The sequence below is a fragment of the Fusarium pseudograminearum genome, chromosome 1 (genome assembly GCF_000303195.2).
Source record: "Fusarium pseudograminearum CS3096 chromosome 1, whole genome shotgun sequence".
NCBI lineage: Eukaryota > Fungi > Ascomycota > Sordariomycetes > Hypocreales > Nectriaceae > Fusarium > Fusarium pseudograminearum.
Genome location: NC_031951.1, coordinates 7,079,545 through 7,104,479, shown reverse-complemented (window position 1 = coordinate 7,104,479; position 24,935 = coordinate 7,079,545). Strand labels below are relative to the sequence as shown.

At 48.6% G+C, this 24,935-nt stretch overlaps 12 protein-coding genes across 12 annotated transcripts; 6 read left to right on the top strand and 6 right to left on the bottom strand.

Moving 5' to 3' along the window:
- Positions 1–303: 303 nt before the first annotated feature.
- Positions 304–1,579, top strand: FPSE_00579 (uncharacterized protein; the record flags this gene model as incomplete). The annotated part of the gene is made up of 2 exons (XM_009253699.1): positions 304–842; positions 898–1,579. 2 exons carry the CDS (start codon positions 304–306, stop codon positions 1,577–1,579), a joined length of 1,221 nt encoding a protein of 406 aa, XP_009251974.1.
- A 1,555-nt stretch (positions 1,580–3,134) lies between these two features.
- FPSE_00578 (uncharacterized protein) lies at positions 3,135–4,677 on the bottom strand (the record flags this gene model as incomplete). Its single annotated transcript, XM_009253698.1, has 4 exons — positions 3,135–3,417; positions 3,465–4,086; positions 4,133–4,444; positions 4,494–4,677. 4 exons carry the CDS (start codon positions 4,675–4,677, stop codon positions 3,135–3,137), a joined length of 1,401 nt encoding a protein of 466 aa, XP_009251973.1.
- Positions 4,678–5,354: 677 nt separating this feature from the next.
- FPSE_00577 (uncharacterized protein) lies at positions 5,355–7,740 on the top strand (the record flags this gene model as incomplete). The annotated part of the gene is made up of 5 exons (XM_009253697.1): positions 5,355–5,575; positions 5,629–6,147; positions 6,190–6,933; positions 6,982–7,055; positions 7,097–7,740. The coding sequence occupies 5 exons, from the start codon at positions 5,355–5,357 to the stop codon at positions 7,738–7,740; spliced, it is 2,202 nt and encodes a 733-aa protein (XP_009251972.1).
- A 136-nt stretch (positions 7,741–7,876) lies between these two features.
- FPSE_00576 (uncharacterized protein) lies at positions 7,877–8,886 on the bottom strand (the record flags this gene model as incomplete). The annotated part of the gene is made up of 5 exons (XM_009253696.1): positions 7,877–8,169; positions 8,220–8,576; positions 8,621–8,713; positions 8,762–8,793; positions 8,846–8,886. 5 exons carry the CDS (start codon positions 8,884–8,886, stop codon positions 7,877–7,879), a joined length of 816 nt encoding a protein of 271 aa, XP_009251971.1.
- Positions 8,887–9,163: 277 nt separating this feature from the next.
- Positions 9,164–10,066, top strand: FPSE_00575 (uncharacterized protein; the record flags this gene model as incomplete). Its single annotated transcript, XM_009253695.1, has 2 exons — positions 9,164–9,322; positions 9,374–10,066. The coding sequence occupies 2 exons, from the start codon at positions 9,164–9,166 to the stop codon at positions 10,064–10,066; spliced, it is 852 nt and encodes a 283-aa protein (XP_009251970.1).
- Positions 10,067–10,362: 296 nt separating this feature from the next.
- Positions 10,363–11,776, bottom strand: FPSE_00574 (uncharacterized protein; the record flags this gene model as incomplete). Its single annotated transcript, XM_009253694.1, has 3 exons — positions 10,363–10,749; positions 10,800–11,069; positions 11,117–11,776. The coding sequence occupies 3 exons, from the start codon at positions 11,774–11,776 to the stop codon at positions 10,363–10,365; spliced, it is 1,317 nt and encodes a 438-aa protein (XP_009251969.1).
- A 408-nt stretch (positions 11,777–12,184) lies between these two features.
- Positions 12,185–13,981, bottom strand: FPSE_00573 (uncharacterized protein; the record flags this gene model as incomplete). Its single annotated transcript, XM_009253693.1, has 6 exons — positions 12,185–12,319; positions 12,377–12,598; positions 12,649–12,766; positions 12,810–13,220; positions 13,264–13,450; positions 13,495–13,981. The coding sequence occupies 6 exons, from the start codon at positions 13,979–13,981 to the stop codon at positions 12,185–12,187; spliced, it is 1,560 nt and encodes a 519-aa protein (XP_009251968.1).
- A 671-nt stretch (positions 13,982–14,652) lies between these two features.
- FPSE_00572 (uncharacterized protein) lies at positions 14,653–16,286 on the bottom strand (the record flags this gene model as incomplete). Its single annotated transcript, XM_009253692.1, has 2 exons — positions 14,653–16,142; positions 16,193–16,286. The coding sequence occupies 2 exons, from the start codon at positions 16,284–16,286 to the stop codon at positions 14,653–14,655; spliced, it is 1,584 nt and encodes a 527-aa protein (XP_009251967.1).
- Positions 16,287–17,567: 1,281 nt separating this feature from the next.
- On the top strand, positions 17,568–18,001 carry FPSE_00571 (uncharacterized protein; the record flags this gene model as incomplete). The annotated part of the gene is made up of 4 exons (XM_009253691.1): positions 17,568–17,591; positions 17,686–17,758; positions 17,883–17,928; positions 17,959–18,001. The coding sequence occupies 4 exons, from the start codon at positions 17,568–17,570 to the stop codon at positions 17,999–18,001; spliced, it is 186 nt and encodes a 61-aa protein (XP_009251966.1).
- Positions 18,002–20,409: 2,408 nt separating this feature from the next.
- Positions 20,410–21,210, top strand: FPSE_00570 (uncharacterized protein; the record flags this gene model as incomplete). Its single annotated transcript, XM_009253690.1, has 1 exon — positions 20,410–21,210. The coding sequence occupies one exon, from the start codon at positions 20,410–20,412 to the stop codon at positions 21,208–21,210; it is 801 nt and encodes a 266-aa protein (XP_009251965.1).
- Positions 21,211–21,338: 128 nt separating this feature from the next.
- Positions 21,339–22,494, bottom strand: FPSE_00569 (uncharacterized protein; the record flags this gene model as incomplete). Its single annotated transcript, XM_009253689.1, has 4 exons — positions 21,339–21,548; positions 21,595–21,793; positions 21,841–22,286; positions 22,342–22,494. The coding sequence occupies 4 exons, from the start codon at positions 22,492–22,494 to the stop codon at positions 21,339–21,341; spliced, it is 1,008 nt and encodes a 335-aa protein (XP_009251964.1).
- Positions 22,495–22,923: 429 nt separating this feature from the next.
- Positions 22,924–24,859, top strand: FPSE_00568 (uncharacterized protein; the record flags this gene model as incomplete). Its single annotated transcript, XM_009253688.1, has 5 exons — positions 22,924–23,250; positions 23,298–23,792; positions 23,835–24,399; positions 24,441–24,663; positions 24,709–24,859. 5 exons carry the CDS (start codon positions 22,924–22,926, stop codon positions 24,857–24,859), a joined length of 1,761 nt encoding a protein of 586 aa, XP_009251963.1.
- Positions 24,860–24,935: the final 76 nt, after the last annotated feature.

The following is a 24,935-nucleotide window of genomic DNA, read 5'->3' as shown; positions in this document are numbered from 1 at the left end:
CATCTCCCTTTGAGGCTTCGAATTCTTTTCAACTTGGATTTCTCGTTTGTTTGTTAATTGGCATCATCAGATCATTTCAACAACGGGTTTTCAGTATGGCAATGCTGACATGACAATCCAGCTCGTTTAGTTCCAATAGTTCATTCAATAAAACACCCAAACAAGCAAAGCCTTTCAATAGTGTCTTTCGCTAATACGTGGCGTCTCCAGACTTCTCCTTTATCTCCATGAGTGAGTGTCTCACAAAACAACCCCTAAAGCCACTAGATTGCTTTCTTCGTATTCCCGTTTATTGTCAACACCATGGCGGCAAAGTTAATTTTGGCGGCTTTCATAGCGGCACTCAAAGTAAATGGCAGCCCGTGCAAGCCAAACTCTTCTCCGTCTACTTCTTTGGTCTTTACCTCTAGTGCTGCTTTTACAACCACGACCGCTGACTCAAGCACTGAATTGGGGCTCTCAACCCAAAGCTCTATTATTGACTCGACACTCGATTTCACTTCCACAGCCCTCGAAACATCCTCTTCAGAGACTTTTGCATCTGAGACAACCAGAGATGAATCATCGGATTCAACAGTTCCACCCTCATTGACAACTACCAACTCAATTGTTGGAGAATCTACTACCGTAGAGAGCACAGTCGTGACTTCATGGTCTTCTGACCCAGCAACAACTTCCTCCATTGCAAGCACAACCACCACAGCCGAGCCACAAACCCCAATCGGCTTCTATAATGGTGGTTTTGAAGATGATTCAACATCAGATGCACGCCCTTGGGTTATAGGAAGAAGCGTCACCATCGAAAACGACCCAGCAAATGCACATTCAGGTGACCGTTATGCGTATGTATCAGTTCAGCGTCCACTTGTCTACCACCGTCTGACTCTTGAATACTAGTCTTGTCAAATATCCCATCACGGGAACCGGCCGTCCTATTGATCCTTTGCGGCAAACCATCTCTGGTCTCGATCCCAAGAAAAAGTACCTGTTGACTTTCTACTGGGCCTTTACAGACTTTTATTCGTTATCGAACACAGGATGTGACTTTTGGACCTATTTTGGCCCTGCCATTGAACTGTATAAATTCAAAGCCGACGGCATGCCTACCAACGAATACTTCAAACGCCAATACCTGGTAACGCTAGTGAGCACAACAGACAAAGTGGATTTGGTATTTTACTGGCGTTGTTCCAACTCAGTTCCGGCCTCTCCATGGGACGGCGCCGAGATACGTGTCGACGATGTCAGTCTCGTTGAGTACGATCCTCCGTGCGCTCTGGTCAAGCCACCTCCTAAGGATCTGGTTTGTGGCCAAATGGGATCATTCCCCAGTTCGGCAAACTCCTTCCTTATCGGTTCTGAGGTTCTCTTGGGTCCTTTTGAAAACTGTGCCCAGATGTGTGCTGAGAATGCCGAATGCAAGACTGTCGCTGGAGTTTTTGGAACTGGGGATGTGATGGGACGTAATGCTCGATGTAAGCTGTACTCGGCGACGCCTGAGGAACTTGGCTTTTATGCTGCTACAACTGGATCGGGCGTGTTTCAGCCAGGTTGTTTTGAGTGTCGTCCTTCAAAGTAGACGTGGTTGTCTTTTCACTTTCGCTCTAAGAGTGATATCAAATCACGCCGATGTAGTATATGATACTTCTATAGAAGCTTCTTGTTGATACTTACAAGTTGAATGTATACTCCCTAAATAATTAGAACAATTCTTAGTTGAATAAATTCCGCTGATATGGTATTCATGTTTTTGAGTTGTGTCTGTTGCTTGAACGCGTCTAAGAACGCCACTTTGCATTGTCTTCGGAAGAACCAGTCACATTCGACCGTAAAGGAGATCTATTGTCACATTGAACCAACAGAGATGTTTGGCGAGTGGTCATTGCTCGGATCCTTTGTGGTAAAACCTGGACTTGATGAGAGTTTCCTTTTCATGGTCAGATCCAAACAACTCAGAATGAGAGAATTACCATCAACCATGGCTCAACTAGCTCATAGTGACATCGATCTCTTTCAAGAATTTGAAATTCACCGCCATCATGCAAACAGCCATCTTCGAAGCTACTTTGAAGTACTCGATCAGCACTCAGGCAGAGATGGTCTTTCTGGCCTCTTAGGTATTCTCAGACCTTTGTTGACAGCGATCTCAACACGGACGGACACGAACTGACTTTGAAATCATAGACAGAAACCCAAGAGAGAGTCGAAAAATGTTACTGTTGAAGGTCATCTCTACCAGAACTATACAAGAGCTCGGCACTGTCGAGGCCATTCTTGAAGAGATTATAAAGCAACAGAAACCCCTTGCGAAATCCGTATTACCACGCCTGCTTTCATGGTAAGCCCTTTACTATTGCCATTTCCTCACTGACACGTCTAGTACGGTGTCGTTTCTGGGTCTTGCCTGTGCTGTACAACATCCACAACTCTCGAGAGTGTTTAAGTTAAGCGCGTTCGCCGGTGCTGCTCTTCTAATAATTTGTTTCGTCCGAGAGTATCAGAAGCAGAGGCAACTGGTGCCCCTCCAGCACAAGGTTCGGGGACTTATCCGGGCATTCAAGAATGGAACAATTCGGTACAGGGATCTGGATGAGGTTTTGGTTGCGTCTCTTGACTAGGTAGTCAGGGCTCGAGAGGATATAGCAGCTATGGCATAATTTCATCCGTATCAAGATCCGCAGTCGTATTCACAACGAAGAAAGAATCGCACATCCTGGCCTCAGAGTATCACAAGGAGTGGCCGCTGGGAACATAAGGATGAAATTAGTAGATCAGTTTATGCTACTTAGGCTAAGCTTCTTAGACTACTTATTCCTATACCCTAAGCCTTAGGATGTCAATATTTCTGTTACCCACTAACCTGGCCCACAACCCTGTACTTGATCTCCAGTGGTACAGTTACATCTGATCGTCAACATCTTGAATATACTTTCTTGGCTTCCAGGGACGTCGTATCCTGGTAAGTTACCTGTTTCGACTGCGACACGTGGTGCGGGAATAGCCGCAGTGCCTCGCATCTTGCATGAACCGCTCTACGTGATCTGTCCTACAGGTTCGGCATCTAGGCAACTTCGATCAATTATGGCTCGTGTTGAACGAATATTATTATGGTACCAGATGTTCTAACAGCTATCTTACTCCTCCTCATTCGGCTTATCCAACGCATTCTCTGCTGGGCGCTCAGGCACCAGAAACACGGCAAACGATGTCGAAGGCAGTGAGATGCAGAACATGGCAAAAGCAACAATGAGGTTGGTAAGAGACGGTACCTTAGCAGCACCAACTCCAAAGGCCAAGCATGAGCCAAGAGACTCAAAAGATCGGACAAGACCGACAGCTAGAGTCAAGGTCTCGACATCTTGGAAGAAGGTTCCAATAATCCAGTACACAAACATGTAGTGAGATTCGTTCATGAATCTAGACAGTTAGCTTTGTTCAACATGCATGTAGAGTATAAAACATACCGAAGGAGAACTTGAACTGCGAATCCGCGTCCAAATCCAGGAAGAGCCCAGTCCAGAGTCACAGGGGGGTTAGCGCTACGATACTCCATCTCCATAGCAAACTGCCATCCAAAGAGTGCAGTCATGGTAACAGCCAGGAAAACCCAAGTGAAGCGCGCAAGCTGAGGTCGACTGAAATACTTGAGATCAAAGAACCATCCCCAAAAGACATTGGCAGCAGTGGCAGCAACACCCGACGTCAAAGAGGCCAAAGCGCGAGATCGAACGGAAAAGTAGTTGACGAGGTAAATTCCAAGATACGTGCTGTTCCAGTTGAATCCGACCAGCATGGGAATGAGGAGGAAGAACTGCTTGCGCTTGATTAGAGCGCCCCATTTCCGGAATTGCTCTGCGATGCTCTTGTTTGTCTTCGTATTGGGAAGTTTGGAGCCGTCGGATCGAATAACCTTGTGGGGAGGCGAGATGAGAAAAGCGAGAGGAAGACCAAGACATTGGAGGGCAATGAGGACAAGGTATGTGGTGTATCCAACGCGACCACGCTTTCCGGTGTGGACGTTGAGGGAGAGTTGGATGGAAGAACCAATGAGTTGACCAAGTTCTCGCAGACCAAGCCAAATTCCAGCTACAACAATTAGTTTGTGTCATCGCGGATACAATGGGTGACATACTGAATTTTCCACGGTCCTTGATATCACCGTACCCCAGAGCGATGGCACCTTCAGAAGCCCACAGAGCAGAAGCTCCGATACCGCAAGTAGCACCACCCAGCAGAACAAACCACTCCACTCCATATCTGTTGTTTGTGTAAAGCGCAGCGGAATAAGGCGCGTAGCCGAGAGTACCGATAATGAGAACCCATTTCAGACCGATTTTGTTGGCGAGGATACTGAAGAATGAACATCCAAAGACCATGATACCGAAAGTGAGTGAGTTGGCTCCATTGACGAGGTATGGCTCCTGCTGGCCTCCAGCACCGGTGTCTGCAAATGTTAGTGATTTGTTGGAGATAGATCTTGGGGATTCACATACTGTTGAGAGCATTCCAGATTCCTGGTTGAGTGAAAGAAATCAATCCAACGATAATGACGTTGAACAAAGGACTTCGATACCAGCGTGTGAAGCGAGACACGGGCTTTGACTGCTCTGTAACTTCTTGGGCGACATCCTTGACCGGTTGGTCTTTGTCGCTACCGTTGTCTATAACAGCAGACATTTTGACGGTTAAATTTCAACGCACCCTTTCACATAAAAACGCAGGCATGACTGTTTATATATATTTCTGTATTATTTGTTCATCTATTTGCCTCAATAAATCTGTGTCGGGGTGTATCAAAGGTGGAGAGATCAACGTCGCAAATCTTCCTAATAAGGCTAGGATCGCAAGTTGGCCGATGGTGTTTTTGATGGTTCATCCCACTTTTACCACTTAACCTCTCATTTCGTGCTTGACAGGGTCGATGGCGACATGGAAGTGGATGAGTAAAGGGGACTAGAGTGTAGATATCGATATTGGTTTAGTTTGTGTCTGTAGATTGTGTGTCTACTTATATATGTGGTTCATGTATAATATCCATGATTAACATGGCAACTGTTGGAGATTCACTTCTCCGCCTCTCTCCGATTTCTCGTCGGAAGCTTAAATACTAACCAATCATGAACGTTTCCGACGCTTTCATCCCTGACTCGGTCGATACAAGGGGGGGATCGGGTAGGTTTCCGCTGTCAAAGTGTCCCCCATTCCATTCCTCTCGTCTATTCCATCTCATCACGTTTCTCCTCTTTAGCATCGCGTGCTTTTATTTTTGACTCTAAAAATCCACAATCACTTGTTTCGGTGGACAAAACAACCGCCGATATCAGTCCCAGTCCCAGTCCCAGCAACTCCAATAAATGGCGGGGAATTCAAACTCGGACCTCCAGACGTTAACGTCCCCGCTTCAACAGGGAGGTGATTCGCCGCGTCCTAGACAAGCTGCCTGTCTTGTCTGTCGTCGATCAAAGATCAAGTGCGACTGGAAACCGCATCAGGAACGATGCAGGAGATGTATCCAGCTCGACACGGAATGTGTGCGACCTGCATATCACCCTGGTCGTCAAAAGGGCATTAAAAAGTGAGCATACTTCCTCAATTCATCTCAATTGCATGACAACTAACAATTCTCAGTAAACGTACAGGTCTTGACAAAGCTCTGTATCAAATTGACCAAGCCGTCAAGCGCGCTCGTTCAGCATCTCAGAAGAACCCTGAAGATGATAGAATCCTAAACCACCTCCAGGATCTACTCAGTGGCGCGAATTCACCCGCTGATGCCCCGCAAACAAGATACAGCGCCAGTGGCGATGGTGAAGATGATGCTTATTCTGAGGAAGAAGAAGAGGAACAAGAGCGAGACCCTGTCGTGATGCCCGAATTCATCCAAAGAACACAGCAAAGCCTCGCAATTGACGATGCTGAGAATCCATTACAGCTTCTTGCAAGGGCATCCTACATCCAACCTTCACCAGAGTCAAGGCATGGAAATTCCCCTCTGCAAGCCCATACAGCGAGTACAACTGGACAAACCGAGGATGAGATTCAAGCTTTCTTTGCCCCGGCGCAGGTTCATTTAGACGTTGGATCGGACCTCGACCCTGTCACGTTGGGGCTTGTCTCTGAAGATGAAGCCGACAGACTATTCCACTTGTGAGTTTCATGACTTTTACTCGGTAATCTGCTGACCGTCAGTTTTCATCGCAATCTTGCGCATACTCGATGGGGTCTTGATCCAAGGATATACACAGTCGAATACACTCGCTCGAGATCAGCATTCCTCTACACATCCATCATGGCGGCATCAGCCCTCTTCATGCCATCAGCAGCAGCACTTTCAAAACGTCTCTCAAATCACGTCAGGACTCTCGCCCACAAAGTTGTCGTCAAGCGGTACAGATCAGTCGAAATCGTCCTCGCATTCATGGTAAACATTCCATGGATGTTTCCAGGTCAACACTCCACCGACGACGAAACTTGCACGTACATCTCTATCGCGAATACAGTCGCCACCGATTTATCTCTTCACAAAACTCTAATATCGCCAGAGATGCTAGGCTCAGGGGGAGAAATTGGTCTTGCGAGGGGTGACTGTCTTGATCCAAGAGCAGCACTGGCCATGGACGGATTTTATGATCTTGACCCATGGTCTGAGAAAGGGCGTTTGTTCCTCAGAAATCGAGAACGATGCTGGCTCTCTCTGTTTGTCCTGGAACGTGGAATGTCTCTTGCTAGAGGAAGACCGTTTTCCGTTCCCATGACCAAGTCGTTGAAGGATTGTGATAGCTGGCATCGGTCTGAATATGCGGATCCCTTGGATGGGCATCTTGTATCCATGGCTGTTTTGAGAAGAGACCTGGATGCCTTGTTCGCGACTGTGAGAGCACTTTGTGACGGATCGCAGATGGCTTCTAGTGATGGCTCATTAATCGCCCAATCGTATGTATCCCGTTGCTTTTCGATGCGACACTTCACTAACCCTTCCAGGATCCAAGGTTCAATCGAACGATTCTTTGATCAATGGTACACGGAATGGGGGATCTCAATTGGCAAAGGCCCAGGTAAGATGCTCGTCCGTTTGCCAAACCATGCTGACCATCAGACCGTCGACTCCCACCATACGTTGAAATCCTCGTCACTCACACCCGACTGTCGATTTATGGCGGCGTGATAAACCATCCCACGGCCCCGCTCGAAGTTCGTCGCTTCTTCCACACAGCCGGTCTATCCTCCGCTCTCAACGTGATGCGCGCCGCAATACAAGGAGAATCACAGCTCCAATCCATGCCAAACAACACCGCCATAATGATCTCCTTCGCAGCTTGCTTCGCCTTGACACTAAGTTCCTACGCGACTGGCGGTTCAGCTTTGGCCCCGAGTGTGAGAAACCTCATCGACGAAACAGCCACCGTTCTCGAAAGAATCGGAAAAGTGACGAGACATCGAAACGGCCTTTCTATAAAATATGGAAAATACCTCAAACAGATTGTCAGACGAGCAGCTACAGGCGACGGCATATCTGATCCAAGAATGCCAATCGTTAACGAAGCACCCATGACGACACCCAGCTTTCTGGACCAACAAGCTCCATGGCAAGAACCGATACATTTCTCAGTCATGTCGGATGATCAAATCGTACAAGCACTAAACCAACCAGGCAACGACTTTGAACCTGGATTCGGTGGACTTTCATGGGAAGACATGACGAATTTCGAATGGCTATATTGGCCTGAAGTTGGTATATAACATAAAAGATAGCAAAACATTAACCAAGAGTTTCCTTCTCTTGCATTCCACCCAGCCAGTCAAAAGATGTAAGCTGTCGCAATTTCTCCATAAACACAAATGTCAAAACCGTATGAGGTCTGAAAGGTTAGCTTCATCACATGTAGGAGGATTGAGCAACGTACGTTAGTCTTAGCCAAGCGGGTGTCCAGCCTCTCATGAGGAACCGGGGACCTTCTTCGCGGAGACCGGCTCTGAGAACTTGTACTAGACCTTCTTTGCCGGCGTTGGATTGCATTCGGCTTTTGAGGACGTCGGCTGGGGCGCAGATGGTTGTCGCCATTGTTCCGGCTGCTAAGGATGAAATGGCATGGGTTTTTACGTCGTCCCCGAAGCCGTTGGCGACGAGATATTGTTTAGCAGAGGCATATGTAGCAATCTGGGAGACATCTGTACTTGTTAGCGACTCGTTTGCCTAGAAGTCTATGTATGTAACTCACTCATCAAAGCACTCCTCGCAATATTAGGAGCAAGACCCTTCCAGAATGCCCTCATTCCCTCTTCACTGTAGATTCTGGCCAAAGCATTCAAAGCGTGATTGTATCCAAATTGTTGTCCAGGTGCCTTTGCGCCATCTGCACACATACGGACGAGGACAACTTCAGCTGGATTGCCAACTAGTCCTGCAACACCGCCAGCGACACCTGCACAGGCGATGTTTTGTGTAACTGATAGCTGCTTGCCTGTATATCCTCTAAGCTTATCTGAGAAATATGTGTGGAAACCGAATCGAGCGGTCGAGTATGTTCCTTGACGGAGGATGGATGCTGATAGACCAGTCCATAGAGACGGGATGCCTGATTTGTTAGCATTGTTTGTATATGGATGGATGGAATATTACCATCTCTTGCTGCAAATCTGTATAAAACATTGAGCATAGAAGAGTTTGACTTTAACACCTGCATTCGATATTTTGTTTGATCCAAAGGGTGTGCTTTACAAGTTAGTTGATGTATTGTCAAGTTGTAAGGGCTGGACCTACTGAAGCAAACAGCCATACAGGCGGCAGCACCACTATAACTTGTCAGTCACCCGCTATACTGCCTTGCAACACGAACAAACATACCCAAGCCAAAAAGGCTCCTTTGTTTTCTTTTCGGGTGCCATATCAACAAAAAAACACTTGACTATACTCTGCTTCTACAACTTCCTCCTCACTTACACGCTCATTGTTTTGTACACATCCAAGTCTATCGGCGTCCAGATCTACCTCCGATGTCGTCCCTCATTCTGAACCCCGGATATAGTGGAGACAATTCTCGGCCTCCAGATCCATCGCCGACCATTCATCGTCATCGTCTCAAAACCGCGACAGATCCTCGGCTTCTCTTAGAAAATGCGACTGTGACAGTAACAAATGTCAGACAACGAGAATAACACCGAAATGTCTAAACTATCTGCACCACTAAAGGCGCTTATCAATGCACCCTTTGCGCGCCCTGGTCCAAGACCTGCGCCAGCTCAAGTCCAAGAATTGTATGAAGCCATCGCAAATGATGCTGCTATTAGGAACCTCGGCCCAAAGTCTTGGTTGACTGTCTCGGTATGTTCTGTCAATCAATTGTGTCCCGCCCACCTTTGCTGACGATTGTAGGCCGCTGCTACCTTTACTCTTAACTCTCCCGATTCTCTTCCCGTCCTCCATCGCGTCGCTACCTCCAAAGATCCCAATTCCGCCGTCCAGAATGCCGAGTTCATCCGAGAGGTTGGTCTTAAGTGTATCAGCTTCAACGGCATTCCTCGAACCATCAACTCCCTCAACGCATTCCACGCATCGCTTCCCGAAGACGTGACATCCAAGCTTAGCACAAAGCCCAGTCGACAACCGACGTCGCAAAATATTGACCAAACGTTGGCGCGCGGTCGAGGACTGTGGGATTCTATCTACAGACCATACGAAGACAAGCTATTCGAGAAGCTCGCCCTTGCGCACCCCGATCTACCCGTATATATCCTTAGCAGCCATTACTCTGCTCTCCTCTCCGATCCTGCCGCTTCCGATCGCGATACACTGGCCAGTCTCGGCCGAATCCATACCTCCATGATTGCCATCTCTTGTCTACGCGCGCAAACTGGCGTCGGACCTCAAGTACTGTCGCATGTATTTGGTCTGCGCAAGGCGCTTGAGGACGGGACATATAAGAATGATCAGAACGGCGAGACGGAGGAGAGTGTGCAATACTTGGCTAGTGACGAGGGTGGTCACTGGATCTTGAATACAGTGGACAAGATTGTCCAAGCGATCGGCGGGAGCAGCTTTGCGCCAGGCAATGAGTCTAAGCTGTGATAATTTATACAGTAATATATAAATCAGAATGTATATACATGAAAATGTACCTGCGCAGGCAGGTGGTTTGCATAAAAACCGGTACTGATTTAGTTACTGACATAAATATTAGATCACTCTTAGTGTATGTATGGCCTAAGAGTGGACTAATGATTTCGTCTGTTCTCCTTCAAGTCCCTAGGTTTTTAGTAACCCGCCTGGCAGGTAGTTGAAGCGTTTCGCAACTTTGAACATTGCGCAATTCCAACGTCTCGCCACATCCCCAGAACTCCCCTCTGGGCGATATTCAAGGCGCCCTAAGTCTGTCCCTGGTAGAGAGCAGGACCCGAGCCATCAAAGAAAGTCTCATCCAGAAGAGAAAGCAACACCTTCTGACCAGCCCACTGCTCCTCAACATTGGGCCTGATCTGAGCCGGTGGGAGCACAAACCCGGTCTCGCCAGTGTCCCTCAACTCAATGGTGTACGAGAACTTAGCCTGTCCTACGCTGTAAACGTGGTCAGGCGCTGCGCCGGTTGTGACGTACAGCACTGCACCACTGGGACCGAATGTATAGGTTGTCTTATCGTCGGAGCTGTCGCGGATGGCTTCGCTGACGAGAGCAGCTGCTTTGGTCCATTTTCCGAGCTCCGGCGCATAGAGATCTTCCTTGTAGCCGAAAGGCGAAAGGATGTATTGACCGTACTAAAGATCATTAGCGATGTGGGCTATTGAATCACAGACATGAGACTTACACTATGCCAGTCAATGTAGAGAGCGATTCCAACGGTATCTCTTAGCTGACGAACAAACTTGTCCAATCCAGCATTCTCAGGGCTATCAGCTGGCTTCTCGCCGCGGTAAGTCTGAGAGCAAGGATTTGTCGAAGCACCTCTCTTGTTGGAATCCCAACCAAACTCCCAGTTGCGATTGATGTCACGACCGAAGCATGTCTGGTTTGGTGCTGAAGTAGGAGGAGGTTGACGGTTCTTTCGCCAGAGACGATCAGCCGTGGTAGAGTAGACCTGATCTAATTAGATGGGTAATTGACGGGGAAGTGATAACAACTTACGAAGCCGTCGGGGTTGACAAAGGGAAAGATGTAAAAGTCATATTTGTTCAAGATGGTCTGGACGTCTTTATCTTCACCCTTGAAGCCCTTGATGAGCTGAAGTGTGATGTATTCAACAGTCGGCGCAGAGATCCATTCTCGAGCATGAACAGTACCATGGTAAAGCACAGCAGGCTTTCCAGGTCCAGCCTCACCCCAGAGATGAAGTCCATAAATGTTCCTATTCTGGTACGACTTTCCCGAAGAAATGAGCTTCGAATTGTTGGGAAACTGCGCATGCAAGTCTCGGAAGTAGTCGATGTGATCCTCGTAATTGTGAAACTCATCATACCAAGACTCATCATCGGCCCGACGCTTCCACTTCTTGTGAGATGGGCTCTCGCTGACGATTGAATCGCCGAGGTTCTCGTGCAGGGTGGTAAAGTCAAGCTTGAGACTCTCAAAGGCGTCTACGTCGTTGGGTGCGACGACAATGTCGGCGTATTGGTCGCCATGTTCCCACTCATCAAAGGTGACAGGGGCAAGCCTTTCTTTGACATCTACTTTGCCGTGGGTATTTACTCGGAAGACTTTGTACCCGCTGTAGGTCTTGATGTCAGCCTTGGGAACAGCAATTGCTCCCAGGGCGAGGGTGAGGAGGGAAACGACAGAGTACCTCATTGCGATGGATGAGTTGGGAACTGATTGGACTGCAGTGTGCCTGTACAACAGTTATATAGATACCAAGATAGTAGATAGACCATCACTTGGTGGATATTCCCGGCTGGAACTTTTGCCAACTGTAGACGATCATTTCCAATCATCCCACGCCCAGCATTGAGATGTTTTACCTTCCGTATCTGCTCTGGCGGGAATTGTATCATTCGTGCACTCACAAGCCAAGCTCAACGGTGGTGACCCGCCCTGTCGATCTGCCCTCTACCTTAATTAAAGCCTAACTCTATTCCACCATCCCCCCCGCTGCGGGGACATGGACAACGCGACATGGCAGGATTCAATGACGAATGATGCAAAAGTACTGGTATCTTGAGATTATGCTATGCTGTGCCGTCGTTTACTTGGTATCAACTACTCCATCTGTTTTAGTTCCCTCGCTTCTGCGAAATCTGCATCTGTCTTGCTTCTAACTTCATCGACGCTCACGCCCGGCGCAAGCTCAGTAAGAGTTAGAGTACCCTGCTCTCGATCTACCTCAAACACGCACTAATTGAACGGTTAGCAAAGTCAATCCACGAATAACTTGTACTGCACAAAACTTACAAGATCGGTAATGATGGTGCTGACTACACCTGCGCCCGTTAGAGGCAGAGTACATTGCTGCACGATCTTGGAAGACCCATCCTTGGCACAGTGTTCGGTTGCAACGACAATCTTGGTGTTGTCGGGGTTGGCTACCAGATCCATCGCTCCGCCCATGCCCTTGAACACCTTACCGGGAATCATGTAGTTGGCCAAATCACCGACTGCGCTGACTTGCAGGGCCTGTACTTGTCAGCAGTGAAAACAAATTTGAGAGGAATTGCGCAACTTACACCAAGGATTGACACATCAACATGTCCACCCCGAATCATACCAAAAGATTCGGCCGAGTCAAAGACTGATGCGCCAGGCACAAGTGTAACTGTTTCCTTGCCAGCGTTGATGATATCACTGATTTGTTAGCATCGTTCACAGAAAAGGTCAGGCAACATACGCATCAACCTCATCCTTCGTAGGATAAGCACCCATTCCAAGGATACCATTCTCAGACTGAATATGCACAGTCGAGTCGGCAGGCAGGAAAGAAACGGCCAGCGTCGGAATTCCCACTCCCAGATTGACATAGTATCCAGGCTTGAGCTCCTTTGAAGCTCGTCTCGCGATACGGTTTCGTCGCTCCTGAGCTTCATTCGTGGCCTTTGGCGGTCCATCCTGACCCTCCTCTCTCAACTTGAGGACCTCGATATTCTTCTCGGCTGTAGCGGGGACGATTCGGTCGACGAAGATACCGGGGAGGTTCACATCGTTGGGGTCGATTTCGCCAACTTCGACAATGTTCTCGGCTTCGACGATGGTGAGCTTTGCGGCCTTGGCCATGAGGGGTCCGAATGACTTTGTCGCATATCTGATCTGTTAGCGGGGGAAGGTAATTGAGGTGTCGGACATACCGGAAGACACAGTTTCCATCCTTGTCTGCCTTCCAAGCTCGCATAATGGCGACGTCGCCTTCAATTGCATGTTCCATGAGGAACGTTCGACCGTTGAACTCGCGGGTTTCTCGCTTTCGACCCTTTTCGACAACAGCGCCAGACTTGTCTAGTCGCACGGGGATTTCGCCATCTTGCAAGAGGGTATCTAGCTTATTAGCTTGGTCATTGTATTCCTGACGGTCGACTTACGAGCTGCTGTTGGTGTGAAGAATGCAGGAATGCCAGCGCCGCCAGCTCGAATGCGCTCGGCCAGCGTGCCTTGCGGACAAAGCTCAATCGCCAATTCGCCAGTCAAGTACTTCTTCTCCAAGACCTTGTTGTTTCCAAGGTATGACAGGATCAAGCGATCGACCTGGCCAGCACTTGTGAGGACTGCCAAGCCACCCTTGCCTTCCACTCCAGCATTGTTGGACACAGCTGTAAGCGAGTGAAGAGAGTCGCGGCCTCTTTTGTTGATCGCATTGATCAGGGTATCAGCCACGCCGCAGAGTCCAAACCCAGAACTTAACAACGTCGAACCACTCTTGATGTCCGCAACCGCAGCATCCGCATCCTTGAACAGCTTGGATTGTCCTCGCACTGACAGCGCCACCCTCGTTGTGCTGAATTGACGGCTTGTGAAGGTGCTTCCCCAGGTCATGGGCCGCGCCCGTTGGAATCTTAGTAGCTTCGACATTATTGAGGTGTGCTGTGGTTTGTTGGCGTTGTCATGATGAACGGCTCATGATAGTTTAAAGAGTGATTCGGTCGTAATAGTAGGACCGAGAGCTGGACGATCGGCGACAGAACTGGATCCGTGAGAACGTCATTATCGGTGGAAGAACTGGCACCGACCCTCGGTCATCGGACCCTGAATTCTAGAAGCAGTAGCTGTAAGCTGTCAGGTGCAAGTGAATTGTATCGTCTGTTAATTGATGCCGCGGCTATTACCTATGGCTCATGTCTCAAGTCTGGAAGCTGTCGCGACTGAACGCGACAAAAAGTCGACGGAGTATAGTTGATCCTGGTTGATCCGACAGCACAAGGTACCTAGCGAGATCGCCTTTAACAATGCGGAATGAAGTCATTCGCAACATCTTGTGGACCTTAATGTCGAAGACCCAGGAAGCTGGGCCATTAAAATCGCTGACAGCAGGTGTGGAGCGTTGGAGCATTGTTTTTGCTATGTCTGCACGTTAGATGCATCTATGATGTGCATCAATTGACAGCTGTCAAACATGTACGGTTCACGAACATCGCGGTCAAGGCTCAATTAAGTCAATGGGAATAAAGTATTGATAACAATGTTGAATGTTAATATTGGGTATCTAGGAAATGACGCTGTTAAAATAAAAATTATCCTCCGGTCTAATTAAGAGGAACGCGACGGAAGCGGTTGGACTCCCATCCATCGATCTCATCAACATGAGTCTCGCGAACAAGCTTGTAGCCACCAATCTTGGGAAGAATGACAGCCCATACAAGCCAGTAGAAAGCGCCAGCGACGAGGATGCCAATACCGACAACACAGTGGATGTAGTAAGGCATGCTCTTGTACTGGTTCTGGCTGGGGTCATCGGGAGCGATGAAGGGAGCAATCACGAGGTACATGTTACTGAGAAGGAAGAAGACGGTGACAGGCAGAGTAGCCTTGATGGGAGCGTTCCAGTTGTACTTCTCGCGGTGGAGGTATAGGTGGACGAGACCACCAGCGACAAAGGTATTGACAATGGCGAGAGGGTAAGAGATGAGGTTGAGGATGAAGTTGTAAGCATCGCCAGGAGGAGGAGCAAGGATGACAATAACACAAATGACCCAGTGCTCGAAGAGACCAGCCAAAGGAGCGTTGAAAGGTCGGTTGCTGGCCCAGAGACGGGAGAAAGGTAGGATACCTTCGCGACCAAGCTCCTGAACGAGACGACCCTGAGAGAAGATAACACTCAAGACGTTGCCGAAAGCGGAAAGGGCGACAAAGACAGACATGGCGCGCTCGGCAGCAGGACCCATGACGTTGCGGAAGAGAGAAGCAGCGACAAGACGCTCAGAGGCAATGATCTCGGCCTTGGGAACAGCGGCGAAGTAGGCGATGTTGACGAGGATGTAAATGATGGAGACCGAAATGATGGCGGTAGGAGCGGCGATCTTGAGAGTGCGCACAGGGTTGCGAGTCTCGCTGAGAGCATAGTTGGCGTTGCTGTAACCGACGAAACTCCAAATGACGTTGTACAGAGCAGTAACAACACCGTAGGCGCTGCCAGTGGTGCCCTCGAAAGCGCGGCTCAGGTTGTCGGGCTTCTCGTCGATCTTGAGGTGGCCGCCGAGAGCGGCGAAACCGCAAATGATCATGATAAAGACGATGCCCAGCTTGATGAAGCCAAGGGCGTTTTGAAGGCGAAGACCCCACTTGAGAGCACAGCCGTGGATGAGGAAAGCAGTCGTGATGCAAGCTAGACCAATGGCACGCTGGTTCCATCGATCGACCTCCTTGTTGGCAGCGTGGAGGATGTACTCGCCAAAGACGACAGAGTTACCAGACGCCCAACCCATGAGCAAAATGTAGGAAGCGTAGATGCCGGTGACGAGGAACTTGGGCTTGCGGTAGATGAACTCGAGGTAGTTCTTCTCACCACCGTTCTTGGGGATACCAGTTCCCCATTCGAGGTAGACTGCAGTACCAGCAGCAGCGATGAGAGAACCTACGACCCAAATGATGAGGGCCAGACCGGGACTTCCAAGAAGGGCGAGGATGGAGCCGGGAGTCGCAAAGATACCGGTACCGATGACTCGGTTGAAGATGAGCATAGATGCGCTCAAAACACCAATTTGGCGCTTGGCATCGGCAGCATGCTGAAGACGACCTGGTCAAAGTTAGCAGAGTTCAGTGTATAGACTGTGGTTCTTGACGTACCCTCTTCTGTGTCAGAGCCAGTGCCAGAGCCAGAGCCAACATAGTTGGTCTTGTTAGCTTCGGGTTCAAGACCCTTGAGATCGTCGTTGCTCATGATGACAAGACTGTAAATCTGGCAGTCTAGAAAGGATACAGAACTCGATTGAATGGACAAGACCAGCAACACCGGGAAGGGGGCGCGCCTCCTTTAATAAAGAGAGGAGCCCATCTCATGGGACCGGTACGGATACCCCGTTCCTAACCATCCCCATGGGAAGGGCAAGGCAAAATTAGGAAAACTCGTCGTACCCACCAACTGGCGGAGCCTCAAGAGTCTAGAAGACGATGCAGAAAAAGGCAAAGCCAAACAAGACAAGGGATCAAATTAGAGTAGGAAACGGTTCGGGCCTGAGTCGTGCCATTTTGCGGTGAGTCAGCGAATAGGAATGCGATAATTGCTGCTGTTGGCCTTGGGAGGCAAAGCTAATGTGTCATGAAAATCTCTGCAGTTGAAGCTTTTCAACATTCTAAAGTGACTAGGACGATGACGCGATCTGAGGTGATCGCACGCTTATTTCCTTGGGACCAATAACCATCTCTAAAAACACAATTTCTTACCCACTCTGGACATTTTAATAGCATGGATCTTTTGAGTCTTGCCGGGCAATGGACCGGTTTAGTCTACAGAGCCCGACCTTGTGGGATCCCGATTCCATTTAACCTCACTTTTCGAGGCTCTTTTGATGAGGTTCCATTGCTTTAACTATCTGCTATTCTTGGGCGGTAATTGATCTGACATGTTGTTTTTTGTCAAACTCCCCGTGGAGCCTCTATTTCGGTTGTCCGGCTGAGTGGGTTACATGAGCTGAGCTTGATGATGGAGTCACAATACCAATTAACGTCAAACACAACTTCCTCAACCGGTGTTTCGACAGCATATGGTTGGGCCACTGGCTGCCATGCTATATGGTGTGATATAGCGGGATGCTTGCTCATTTAAACGTCCCAATGGTATTTAGGCGTATGACGAACAACAAGGATGAACTACAGCTCAGCACACCTTGATCACCAATCTCACCACCCTCGACACGAGGTTGCCTCTCTCCATAAGGCTGGACTCCCCGAGAGCCCCTGGTCTTGATCGAGATGTCTTTACATAACTACTGCATGCAGACCGCGGGATGGAGAGTGGGACAAGCGTGGGAGAATATCGCCATCCTTGTATTGAACCACGCCAACTGTGGTATGTCGTGTCAATACACTCACCTGCCCGATCGTACTTAGTAACCTGTTCCCGGCTTGTTGGGCCATAAGCTTTACCTAATGTCATGGTCACTCGGTCTGCTTGTGAGACAGGATTTGCAGTGCATCGATGAGGTGCTCAGCACAAGCCAGCATGGTTTGGGTTGCTATGAGTCTAGTAAGTCCAGGCCACAGTAGGATGCTTTCCCTAGACTTTTTAATAGCTTGCGTACTTGGCATATAATTCTAACTGCCTATTCTGTATCTTCAAGTCCGTGAATGTGGTTGCCAAGCTGAACTGTAATACGGATCACACCGGTCATCGCAATTCGCCATTAAGCCACTGTATGGGATCATCAATGGTGTCTTAGAAGCCCCATGTTAGTGCTGTGGCAATAATATTTATTAAACTCCGTCCATGAATTAGAACGAGATATATACAGCATACACACTTGCAACATATCAATAGTTCACCGAATAGGTCAAGAAGTTATGCCAATTTCTACACTATATCTGTAAGTTGACGCTACTGTGCAATTGACAAGTTACCTCTGTGGCGTTGGCTTGCAGATACCAACCAGCCCCTAAGATGATCTACCGGCCACTAAAGCCACTGGCGTCAAAGGCGTCATTTTCAAGCAAAAGAATTTTCTTTCCTTGTTTCTTTGCCTTGATAGCATCGATACGGCTGTTAACACGAGAATAAGCTGTATTATGTCATCGGCTCGGGCTCATATCAACTCTTGTATGAGCGCAGCCTCTTGGTCCTTGTGCAGGTGAGACAATTACTAAATAGTCGACAAAGGCAACATTATATGCATTAATGTAGGATATCAACTGGTGGCATCCAGAACGCCTGAAGATTGATGAACCCTTGTTTGGCCTTTACCGTCGGAAGCCGCGCGGGAACTCCAGGCCCACCGCGTCTAAAGGGGACCCCATGTAAGTGCAACCAGACTTTCTCCAGGAACAAGTTGTCCTGCGATCCACTTCTAAATGTATGTATCCGTAGACGCGCTTCATGATCCCCATAGATTTGTCTGGACTCTTACCATCCGGTTGGAGCGGCGGACTAGCGACTATCTTCAAAGCAACATTCCCGGGGCCCCGGTTTCGGCCCGTTATTTCTCAAGAATCTCGCTCACAAGGTAGTACGGTTGAGCTTTGACCAAAAAGAATGCGGTGTGATCGTGGTGGAGGTTTGTTTGTTTAGTGTTTGCCATCTAAGCACGGGACTTACCAGTCACTTGCCTGCCCAGGTACCTATGTGCATGGTAGAACAAAAACTTACAAGGCTGAATGGTGTAGAACCTACCAATATTGACACAGATTTAAAGCAATGGTAACCGATTCACTTTATGTTGTGGTAGTATGGTGAACATTCTTCTGGCGTGAAGTTTGCCCATTTACTGCACAGGCACATCATGAGGCAGGCCTGAGGGTATCAAGTAGAACGGCCACTGGAAGCACAAGAGACGAAATCATATATCATTTTTTACTTTAGATCAAATTAGGCTATTTAATTTTATGCCCCAAGACTTGGGAGGACAGCCTTGAAAGCCGCAAGGAAATCGGGTCCCGCCGAGCTGTGTCATCCACCGTGTATAGGGTATGTTCATCGCGTATGGATGATCACCACACGACTGACCGTGTCCGATATCGACACCGGAGAACCATGATCGTAAGAGTCTGATGTATTCGAGCTACAGGCATGGGAATATATGTTGACTCTGTGGAATATTGCTGGTGGCAGACAATTGTACTCATGCTAACTACATGTTGGGCAAACTTTGTGGATCGATGACCTTGGCCATGATGCTGATCAACATTGTTGAAATGGGACCCCAACAGCTTTTACTCAGAGTCTCGATTACTTGCTGCGGAATCTCATGAGACCCTCGTTAAATCTAAGAAGAAAAAAATATCATTTCTGGTCGATTGGCTATTGTTGGAAATCCAGATCTATCAACAGCATTCATGACGAGCGAGGAGGACGTGGAGAATGATACCCATCATATGTCAGGCAATTGGATACGCTCATCACATATAGAAAAGAAGACTGAGTATCAAGAAAGTGTACGATAACTCTAGAACGATGATACAAGAGACAATCTGGATGAACGACTTTGGCTATGGTCGTCTTATCATGACCTAGCCAGCTTGATAAGGCAGTTCCTATGTACAGAAGCTGGATGAAGTGACAACCCTAAGTAAATTGGAGACTCGTACCACGGGAGACTCCCCCTGGTACATTATCAATAAGTGCTACCTGTTAGTGACACTAGGTCGCAAGGATTTTAAGTGTTGCTTCGTATCATGACACAGCTAACCGTTAATTGAGGCCCCACAACTCCGTACAATTCACGACATCAATTGCCTCAGCCACAGTCAATACTGGGCCAATTGAGTGACTGCTATATGCCAGGTACAGTTGAACTGTGTATTGACGTTGAGCGATAACGGCTATTGGGGTGTGTATTGTTCTATTCGTATCATGTGCTGGATTACCATGACAATGACGACAAACTAGAGGTCAATGCATCGGTAACACCAAAGATTCAGAGTGAAGTCTGCGTAATGGCAACAGAATAACAGTCACAGTTACACAAGCAAGCAAATGTATTGAGATAAAACAAGGAAGCTGTCAAGTCATCAGCTGGGAATATACACGCAGTGGCTGGCTGACCTGATTGTGGCGCTGCAGCCCCCAATCCTTCCTTCACTTTCCTTATCCAACGCGTTGCTAGTCAACGCGCCCACGCTCCAATTTGCGACCAACATCTACACAGTGACGCAATAGCGCACCAACAGGAACTGGACCTGGAGAAGGAACCAAAGCTCAACGCACAAAGCCACGACTAAAGGTCAATCGGCGCTTTGTGATTTTTTGACCTATCTTAATGGAATCACCCAGAAAAGGTATTAACTTTCTTTGTCGTCTTATTGGCTGTCGCTGACTATCATCAGACCCTTACGACTTCCCTACTTCACCCCTAATGACTCGAGACGCCATGCGCCCAGCTACTCCCATCAAAGAAGACAGCCTCGCTCATCGCGAAAAGCCCGACATTACAAATGCTTCTCCTGGTATGAGACCCGGTACTCCGAAAGCTGGTACTCACGTCGCGACCCCTCGAACCGACACTCCGAAAGCCGGGACCTCTCGAACAGGTACACCGCACGGAGCTTCAAAGCATGGCACACCAAAGATCACTGCTTCCGCTGAGAAGAAAGCCATCACCGAAGACGCCCCGAATGAAGATGGCCCTGCAGAACACGATGTGCCCAAGCCCAACGGCGACAAGGCGCAGCCCAACGGAGACGTGAGCGGACGAATCGATCCCGGCTATAAGGAAGACGTAGAGATCGACTCGTTCATCAGTCACCGCATCGACGAGGCTAATTCCACCGTCGATATCCGGGTTTTGTGGGACGGCGGAGAAACTACGTGGGAGACAGAATGGAGTCTCCAAGAGCAGGTTCCTGCGCTCGTCTTCCAGTACTGGGATAAGCTCGGCGGTCGCGATGCTGCTACCAAGCTAGAAGTCTACCACGTCTTCAAGATTCTCAGACGCGACACCACCAGCAGAGCCAAGAAGTACGAAGTTCAATGGGTCGGCTTCAAGCGTAACGATTCGACCGTGGAGAAGGAGGACTTTCTGCGTAGCATCGCTCCGGCTGAACTGGATAAGTTCCAGGCCAAAGAGCTGGCTAGCGGTGCTTCCAACGATAAGCGCAAAGGCGCTGCCCGTGGTCCTGGCCGACCTCGCAAGAAGGCCCGCGCTGATGAGGATTAGGTGGTTTTTTACTCAGGATTTTATTGTTTTCTCGGATGGCGCGCATGTAGACGACTGGTTGTATGAACGAACACGATTTCTGATGGGGTTTGTTGTATTCAAGGGTTCAATACATTCATCTAATCTACCTAGTCTGTCCTGGTGTGCACTTCCTTGGCCTTGACAAGAGGCCAATGGCCATGATCCTCTTTGTATGCCATTGCGGTAAATTGTGCAATGACAAACACCCAGTACAAGTTGTATGCGAGAACAGATCCGTATGTGGCGGAATTGTTCCATCCGACAACAGCATTCAGGATAGCCCAGCCTCCTCCGCCGTTGAGTTGGGGGTTGCAGCACTGAATTGTCAGCTGGGGGTTTGGGGGGAGGATATGAGCTACTCACGTTGACATGCCATATGCTACGGTCAATATCGTACGATCCAGGACCATCCCCGAGTTCCGCGGCATCGCCACCGACAACCTTGTTCCACTGCTGCTGCTCAAAAAGCCAAATGGCACGGGAGAACAAGCCTGCCGCGACAAGGTACAAAAGACAGGTCGAAGCGACGAGGAAATACTGCAGCTTTGCAGATGAACCACCCCTGCAAAAATTAGATGAGGCTGGAAAGCTTAAACATAGGAGACTTACCGGTAGAGAGCATATCCAACGAGAGCGCCCAGTGTCAAACCCAAAATGACGGGCAAAGGCACAGCTGAAGCGGGCGCAGAGAATGACACGCCCGCAACGAAAACGATACCCTCAATACCCTCGCGAAGAACAGTGATACAAGGCAATACAAACATGGCATACTTCTCAAACAAGTTGATCAGCCAGGCCCTTTTTCCGTGACCAGCTACGACGGGTTCCTCAATCGCCTTGGACAGCTTGGCTCGCCATTTATCCTCCATCTTTCCGACGCGCAGCAAAGCGCCGCCCATTATGGTGATGATGATTGCCGAAATGAGCGAAAACACGCCTTCATAGTAGTACTCATGGTCTGCCCAGGTATCGCTCCCTAGAATGTAGAATGTGCCAATGATGATACCAGATGCAATGGCGCAGACTGCGAAGCCAGTCGCAGTTCCAGCCCAGACCTGTCATGTCAATTAGCAAGATGAATTAGTATGTTGGCAGTGACAGTAGGCGTACCTGTGTGCGTAGGGTTTTATAAAGGTTGGCATCGCGATGTGAGCCATCAAGAGTCTGCTTGAGAAAAGCCAGCAAGACAGAGACAATGATGGCCGTCTCGAGAGTCTCTCGAAAGACAACGACAAACACGGGGACCGAGAACAATTCGAGCATCTTGGAGCAACCTTTGGTATGGAGATTTGCTATGCTATCGAAAAGATCGGATCAGATAAGAAATAGTCAAATGAGTTTATTCCGAAGCCACCGCACGCCAAGGCTTTGGCTTTTTTTCGCCTCGAAATTGCCTCGGCCGGTTCAGGACTAACGAGTCACACGATGCCCACTTGGACCCTGTGAGGTCGAATCACGCGTTGTTTTAACCTGGAATCAGCTGTTTCGCTTGGAACGAAAACTTTGATGAAGCCCTTGGTGCGTATGTCTTTAAAAAAAGGAGAGGGAAATAACCGTGCAGGAAGCAAAAAAGTGTACACGCGACCGACCGTCGGATTATCTGATTGATAAGATCCCTGCCTACTCCACGCTTAATCCGAGTCCAAGGTCTTGGGACTGTCGCATCACATTTCTGTCTAGTTCAACAACACAATGAGATTCGGATGGGCTGTGCTTTTTACACCGGCCGTTTTGGCTGCGACGGTGTCTTATGATTTCACTATTGAATGGGTCAGGGCGGATCCTGACGGGGAATTTGAGAGGCCGACGATTGGCATAAACGGGAAGTGGCCAATTCCCAGAATTGAGGCTAATGTTGGAGATACCGTTTTGGTCAACGCGAGGAATAATCTGGGCAATCAGAGCACATCACTGCATTTCCATGGATTGTTTATGAATGGTTCCAATCATATGGATGGTCCTTCACAGGTTACTCAATGCGCTATTCGACCTGGCGAGTCTTTTCTTTATAACTTTACGGTATGCGACTACGATACACTAAGATGAAAATGAAGCTGATCAAATAGATTACCCAACCTGGAACATATTGGTATCACTCTCATACCGAAAGTCAATACCCCGATGGCCTTCGTGGTCCTCTCATCATTCATGACCCAGAGTCACCTTTCAAAGACCAATATGACGAGGAAATCATCATGACTATCTCAGATTGGTATCACGACCAGATGCAGACTTTGATTCCAGAGTTTATGAGAAAAGGAAACCCAACTGGAGCTGAACCAGTTCCTCAAGCCGCTCTTATGAACGAGACTCAGGATCTACAAGTCGATGTCCAGCCTGGAAAGACATATCTTCTTCGACTGGCCAACATTGGCGCGTTTGCAGGACACTTCTTCTGGATCGAAGGACATAACCTGACTATCGTTGAGGTGGACGGTGCCTACACAAAGCCAGCTTCGGCTAACATGGTTTACCTATCTGCTGGTCAACGATGTAGTGTTTTAGTTACCACGAAAGAAAATACCTTGGACAACTTTCCCATTGTGTCAAGCATGGATACAGTAAGTTGTCACACTCTTTGATTTACTTGGCTGACTATCCAGGATCTATTCGACGTACTCCCTGAGGATCTGAACTGGAACGTCACAGGATGGCTAGTATACGACCAACAAAAGGACCTCCCTGAACCATTAATCGTGCACGAATTCGATCCTTACGACGATATGGATCTCGTACCGTATGATGACATGGCCAGACTTCCTGAACCCAGCAAACATATTGAACTTGACGTTGTTATGGATAACCTGCGTGACGGAGCCAACTATGCCTTCTTCAACAACATTACGTACCGCGCTCCCAAGGTGCCTACTCTGTATACTGCGTTGACCAGCGGAAAAGAGGCGACAAACCCGCAGATCTACGGAACTTACACGCATAGTTTTGTTCTGGAAAAGGATGAGATCGTTCAGATTGTTGTCAATAATCGGGATGATGGACGACATCCATTCCATTTGCACGGTCATCACTTCCAGGTCCTTCACCGAAGTGAAGATGACGTTGGCGACTTTACTGGATCAGAAGAGCTAGCCGAGATACCGATGAGACGCGATACTGTTGTCGTGAGAGGAAATGGAAATGCGGTGCTTCGATTCAAGGCTGATAACCCAGGTATGTTTGCCGATTGAGTGTTGAACGTAGCTAATTGTTAGGTGTCTGGTTGTTTCACTGTCATATCGAATGGCACGTCACGTCTGGGTTGATCGCAACATTCGTCGAAGATCCCCTCGCTCTGCAGGCTTCTCTCGAGCTGCCCCAAAACCACCTCGACGCGTGTAAAGCTGGTGGCATTCCCACCGTCGGCAACGCTGCTGGAAACAAGAACCTTCTTGACCTCTCGGGCGAGAATGTCCCTCCGCCGCGTCTTCCTGAAGGGTATGTTCTAAATCGCTGTCCCAAGACACCCACTAACATTCATAGCTTCACACTCAAAGGCATCGTCGCATTCGCATTCAGTACACTGATGGGTATATTCGGTATTTACACAGTCGCATCATATGGAATGAAGAAGGAGAAAAAGACACCCGAGAGAGCGCCGTTGCTCGCCGAAGACGAGCTCCCGGAGCAGTAGATACACACAAAATATTATCGCTTGTACACATATGAAAATTAATACCTGACCTCCTTGTACCATCGGCCCTGCCACT